Source organism: Orbicella faveolata, unplaced genomic scaffold, assembly GCF_042242905.1.
Source record: "Orbicella faveolata isolate gen_17 unplaced genomic scaffold, um_ofav_v1 contig_1, whole genome shotgun sequence".
NCBI classification, from domain to species: Eukaryota; Metazoa; Cnidaria; class Anthozoa; order Scleractinia; family Merulinidae; genus Orbicella; species Orbicella faveolata.
The window spans coordinates 6,652,477-6,658,710 of NW_028301536.1; the positions used below are offsets into that span (position 1 = coordinate 6,652,477).

The 6,234-nt window shown below is 38.5% G+C and overlaps 1 protein-coding gene across 1 annotated transcript; it reads left to right on the top strand.

Annotated features, from left to right (window-relative positions):
* The first annotated feature begins 65 nt into the window (after positions 1 to 65).
* LOC110042333 (RING finger protein 145-like) lies at positions 66 to 4,543 on the top strand. Its single transcript, XM_020747696.2, has 3 exons — positions 66 to 290; positions 1,193 to 2,503; positions 3,111 to 4,543. The coding sequence occupies exons 1-3, from the start codon at positions 125 to 127 to the stop codon at positions 3,401 to 3,403; spliced, it is 1,770 nt and encodes a 589-aa protein (XP_020603355.2). The 5' UTR covers positions 66 to 124; the 3' UTR covers positions 3,404 to 4,543.
* Positions 4,544 to 6,234: the final 1,691 nt, after the last annotated feature.

Below are 6,234 nucleotides of genomic sequence, written 5' to 3' on the forward strand. Positions count from 1 at the left end.
AAAACAAACGTTTCCTTCATCGCTACCCGGGTGGTCCGCGGGCGGGAGATTTTTTGCCGAATTTTTACCGCTGGCTAAGGAGACTAAAGACTCTTATCAAGGAAACGTCACTTCAGTCAAAATCATGGATATTGAAAACCTTTCTTCCTCAGTGAAGATCTTTTACTTTCGAAATGAAAATGTCATTTTAAGAGTACCATTTTGCTTCATTCTGCAGCTGGTAACGTATTTTGACAAGATTGCAAAGGAGTCCAAGGAAGAAGACACGAAAACTTGGTATGAAATTGCAGGTACGCGCCCATCATGTTGGTTGCTAAAAATATCGAGTCACGTAGGAAAACAAAAAAACAGGTTGAGTCCCTTTAGTTAAAACTCCTGAATTTATTTCTGCCCGTTTAATTCCTGGTTCCTTGGAGTGGCTGGTGATTTGCTCATGCGAAAGTGAAACGACGTGTATCCCATTTTGGCATGCAGTATACATGTACATGTATATAGTAATAAATTCCAACTTGTTGTTCCCTCCGTCGAAAAGTACAAAACAAAAAGCACAGTGCTGCAGGGAGTCACATTTGGAGCAGATGGGACATTAGGCTGGGGAGATGGATTATCTGCCCATACAGTTCCATTGAATAACTTCCTGTTTGCTTGGTTGTGGCTCTTGTCATAATATAATACAGGGGCAGAGGTGAGGGGTAAGAGTTGGGGGGGGGGGGGGGGGAAGCAGTGTTTGGGACGGCGTGGAAGAGCACTCTGTTATGGAAAATAATGCTTAATAATCATACCCTGTTTACATGTATGGTTAGCTGTTGATAGGGGTGACAGCAACACCCCTCACCCCCTTCCCCCCCCCCCCCCCATTTGAGACCTGCCTTTCTCCAGCTGTGCCATATTGACTGTCTACTTTGTTTACTTTTGGTTTGTGTTTGCTTTGTTTTGTTTTGATTATTTTTGTGTTTTGTGTTGTTTTGTGTTGTTTTGTTTTGTTTTGTTAAATGTTTTGTTTTGTTTTGTTTTGTTTTGTTTTTTGTTTGTTTGTTTGTTGGCTTGTTTGTTGTATTTTAATTTGCTTTTTTGTGTGTGTGTTTTTCTAATGCAAAATCTCTAGATGTCCAGTTTTTCATCATGTTTAAATTCCTTTTAGGCAATTATCATGAACAGTGAATTTAATGTACATTTTTGTATTTCCTTGCAGCTCTGATCAGTGGACTTATTGGTGCCACTGGGTTGCTCGCAAACCTTAGCTACCTTCAGAAATGTTTTGTTTGGTTAATTGAAGAAGTTGTGCTCCTAGCTGCATTTGTGGCGATTATTACGTACACTCCTTCAGATGCCAAGAAAGATCACTCCAGAAACAACTCAAGCCTTGACAGTTCATCTTACATGTATCTGGATGGCATTTACGGTTATTCAGTTTTATATGCTCAAGTTTTCATTGCTGTCAGCATAGCCATTACTCCTCGTAAATGGGCCGTTGTCAGTGCCAAACAAACAGTGGCAATGTTTATTATTTTCCCTGTCGTAATACAGCTTTTGACTCTTCCGTTTGTTAAGGCTTCATCAATCTTGAGGGACATCTGTCTGGTCTACCTTGCATTTGCTTCAGTAATTCAGATGTACAAAGCCTGCCTTGGATTGTTACAACTACTCCAGGACTTCCCAGGGATGATAAAGAATACATTCAGAATTTTAATCACCTTTGGATGGCTGGATTTATTTGTGTACCACTGGAAACGAATTAACTTAGGTCAAGTTCTGATGGTAGCTTGGGTGATAAAATTTTCAGCCATATTTAGTGTTATCTTGACTAGGACCTTCAGTATAACCGTAGCCATGTCTGGAGGTCTGGTACTGTGTTTTGACAGCCTGCAAGATGTAGCAGGAGCTAGCATTGTGGTTGGAGTGATGGCAAATGTTATCTTGGATATCATTAGCATAATAATTAAAGGAAATCTTGAGCGTCCCCGGGAAGATCGCCACCAGGAGCTCTGGAATGATAGTGTTTCCTTTTTCCTTTTGTGCGTACAAGTTGGAATTGTCAACTTACCTAAGCAGGAACGCCTCATGCGAATTGGTCTAGTCATGTTTGTGACAATTTCGCTGTTTCTGCAGTCCGCTTATGAACTAACAGAACCAGCCCTCATGTCTCTGGGGGCAACATACACAGGTGTTTTCAATAGCAAACATCTAAACACACTAGTGGTTTGTGCTGTGATCTTGGTACTTCCTGGGTACATGATAATTGTACTTTGTCAAATGTTCACCTTTGACGCTTGGCTTTTTGTGATAATCTCCAGCAATCTTGTTACAATTGTTCAAGTAATGTGCTCACTTGTAATTTACGCACTTTTCGTATCCAATGTTCATTCAGAGAGTCAAGTGAGGGACTTGGACGACTATGTTTATTACATCAATGCTGGGTCAAAAGTCTTTGAGTTTCTAGTTGCAGTGGTTGTCCTGGGGTATACTGCATGGGCCACATTAAACGGAGAATGGAATTACATTGGTAAGTTTATAAATAATGTTTTGCTGCTGCACTTACAGTGTACAGTGTAGCTTTGTAGGTAAGGTGAAGTCTGCAGAGGAGGCAAGCAGCCCATCTGGCTGGCTCTTATCTCCAGATTCTCCAGCATGAAGTGGTAGCATGAAGTAGTTTTTCTATACCCCCCCCCCCCCCCCAATGAATGGGATGCTAGTTAATTACAGGCCTAGGGTCCCCCCTAAGTATTAAACTCATCGGTACACCCCCCCCCCCCCTGAAGTAGCCATCTCTTTCATCACCAGATTCACAATACATGTACTAAATAAGTTGTCTCTAGTTAGTAATTACCATACGGGGAATGTTATATAGAACTGTCGCATAGATTTAAATATCAAAACCAGCTGTTAATGTTTAGTTTCAAACTGATGTCATTTTTTATTTTCGCTTTCTCTGATTACAAAAGAACAAAAAGGGTTTAAAAGACATCAAACCAGAAACAACTTCAAACCTTGAGCAAAAGATAGAATGATGTACACCTGTATTTTAAACTTCAACTTGGGGACCCGACCAAAACAGTAGACATTAAATAAGTTATGTGTTATAATAATGATGTCATGTTTTCTTCTTAAAGGTGCTTTAGTCATCTCAATGCATGCATACTTCAATGTCTACAAGCGAGCTCAAGAGGGATGGAAAAACTTCCTTTTACGGCGCAATGCAGTAAAAAGACTCAACTCCTTGCAATGGGCTACTGAGGAACAGTTACAGCAGCTCAATGACGTCTGCTGCATTTGTTATGAAGCCCTTGATAGGGCCAAAGTAACCAAGTGCAATCATTACTTCCACAGCTTGTGTCTTAGAAAATGGCTGTATGTGCAAGACAAATGTCCTATGTGTCATGCAGACATTCTGCCACAGGATTGACTATTACCTGTCCTGCAGCGAATGGCTGCCGTGGGTTAACAATGGACCATCGTGCAGTTGAGTTGTGCTTTCTCAAACTCTTTAGGGACACAAAAAGTACTTTCAAGATGGTGATGATTTAGGAGAGACATTTGTAAATGTTTGAAAAGAGCAAACCTGAGGGAAAAGTATTTGAGTCTGTGATAGCCAAGTTAAAAGTTGAATAATGCATTGATTAACTGGTTACTGCTCAGATGCTTCAGCAAAACTGGATAGTTTTGTGAAAAACAAAACAAAACAAAACGGTATTCCACTGACCTTACTGAAGGATTTTTGTTTATCAGTTAAAAAATATATATATATCCCATGGGAAATTTACAGTTGGTGCTAATCATTATTTACATGTACATTTTTACTAAGCTTTTTATAGAAAACAAGCTCTTGAAAGTTGGCAATTTATTTAAATATAAATTAACATATATTTACTGGGCTGAGATTATTGATAGTAAATGGCTGCAGAGATACTGAGGTTCCAGAACTCCAATACTTACAACAGGAGGGACCCTGCATTTTGCTTCTAACAGAGCCCTGTCATTTGAGGGGCTAGGTGTCAGTGTGCAGTTGTCAAACCTCTGTGTAGTTGTCACCAATAGGAATCTGCTAAATGCAGGCTGTCGATGTTTGAAATTATGATGGGCTACAATATACAAATTTTAGTTTCTGGAGGTCATTACAACAACAAAGCACTTCAATCTCCTACACTGTAACTACAAGGCTTTAATAAGTAGACTTTTTGCCAGTAATAATTTATTTGATTTTCTTATTCAGATGTGCACCTGTGTTTAAACATTTATTTTAAATTGCTTGATGCAAGTTTGGAACCCAAATAAATATTTAAAAACAAGTTAAAGGAGGGTATATAATATTATTTTACTAGTAGCAGTACTCTTGAAAAGGAACATCGAGCTGCACATGATGAACAAACTTAAAAATTATGTGCATTTAAATCTTCAAGTTGGTTAATGTTGGCTACATTTATATTTATATAAAAAAAACTTTTAATTTAAGTTTGGTTACAGATCAGATTATAAAGTTTATAAAAGGTTGTAATCTTCAGATTGACGTTAAATATAAGATTATAAGACTCATGAACACAAGAAAGCTGTTGTCGTGGTGTTTTATTGTAACTATTAATATTTTTTACGGCTAGATTTACTAGCAATTTATTTTTCCAAATGCTGTCTTACATGTAGCGAATGACTTTTGGGCAACACAAGTTGTTATATAATTATAAAATTTTAAGAAATTTACACTGTAAGCATTATATTGTTCTGGCTCTATACTTTGCCTATACATAGAGGACAAAAAAGACAAAAGTCAGTATCTGTCCACGTGGTCCACATATACCACCAGACTTTATCCCGGTGTCTGTACCATTAAGCGACTAAGAATATTTCTACTCCCTTCTGGTTGGGATGGGATGTCAGTCCATCACAGGGCTACCCCCAACACTAAACAAAACTCACCAGTAACCATTTCAACACCTGGGTGGAGCGGGGCATGGTGTGGACGCCCTGTGACCCCATGGGACAAAGACGATTAGTTAATGTAGAGAGAGCGGCTTAGAGAGTTAAGTGTCTACACAAGAGCACAGTGCAATGACCCTGGCCAGGCTTGAATCTAGACTGCTGGCTGGGTGTGCTCACCATATTTGGCCACCACAATTTTACCAGAGAGGACATAATGAAGTTTTCATTCAAAATCTAAAAAACGTCCTTGAAGCTAATTATGTCATACTGTAATAAAGCACTGCTGAAATTTGAGAAATCAGTACTTGTTTGAGAAATTTAGTAAACATGAGCTGCACTGAACTACTTCTTCTTCTTTTCTTTTTTTTTTTTTTTTTACACCTTGTACTGAGTACTGTGAAACATGATGTTATGGACCCAAGCTTTTATATGAACAACTTTTCTCCCGACAAAAGGCAAATATACTCAATTTTCTCAAACATTAGGACTAACTGCTTCTGCACATCATTACTGAGCATGCAAATTCATACACCACGTCATGTATCGATGCGCGCTAAGTAATAAAATGAACAATGATAGGGCAGGTGGCCATTGCTATAGCTTTGCCTGGATTTAATGATCTTGGAAATTCAATGCCCCCTATTTTTCTTTTGACGGATTATTTTCTCTACCGATTCTCTACATTTGGCGAAAAAATGAAGGAAATCTATCGATTAGAAGTTTGAATTTTTTAGGGTTCTAGGGTTAAGTAAGGTTAAGGCTTAGTAACATTTGGAATTATTTAGGCGTGAACATCCCTAAAATGGACACTGGATAATGATAACTCCTTTTGGACACTGATCATCTGTGTACTGTACTGCATGTTTTCATTTTAAATGATTATATAAACTAAGTGGCCCTGTTTGACACATTTTAGTGCTTTTCTTGTATTGGTAATCATACGGTTTCGATTTGCATGAGTGAGTTTTTCAAAAAGCTGAAATTGCACGAGCCGCTTTTAAAAACTCGCAAGCTATAATTAAGGGTGTTTTTTCAGCAGGTGATAATGTTGCTATGGTAACCCATTGTCACAAAAATGATAATGTGTTCACCAATGATTGGGCACTTTTTTCATACCATGATTACAGCATCAACTGATAAAGAGTGGCTATTATGACCCAACAAAATCTAAGTCTTTGAAAGTGTTGTAAACTGCTCCCAGCCACCTTACTTATACAGACACAGACAAAAGTACACTGAGGTGGCCCTAATTTGATGTCATAAATACTAGGTTCCACTCTGACCCACTCTGTGGCTATACAAACAAGCTTTTGGGCCAAGGCA

Excerpts from the sequence above, each read along its gene's own strand:
- LOC110042333 (XM_020747696.2), top strand. The coding sequence starts at position 125 with ATGGATATTGAAAACCTTTCTTCCTCAGTGAAGATCTTTTACTTTCGA. Across the intron at positions 291-1,192 it reads AACTTGGTATGAAATTGCAG|CTCTGATCAGTGGACTTATT; the intron begins GTACGCGCCCAT and ends ATTTCCTTGCAG. Across the intron at positions 2,504-3,110 it reads CGGAGAATGGAATTACATTG|GTGCTTTAGTCATCTCAATG; the intron begins GTAAGTTTATAA and ends TTCTTCTTAAAG.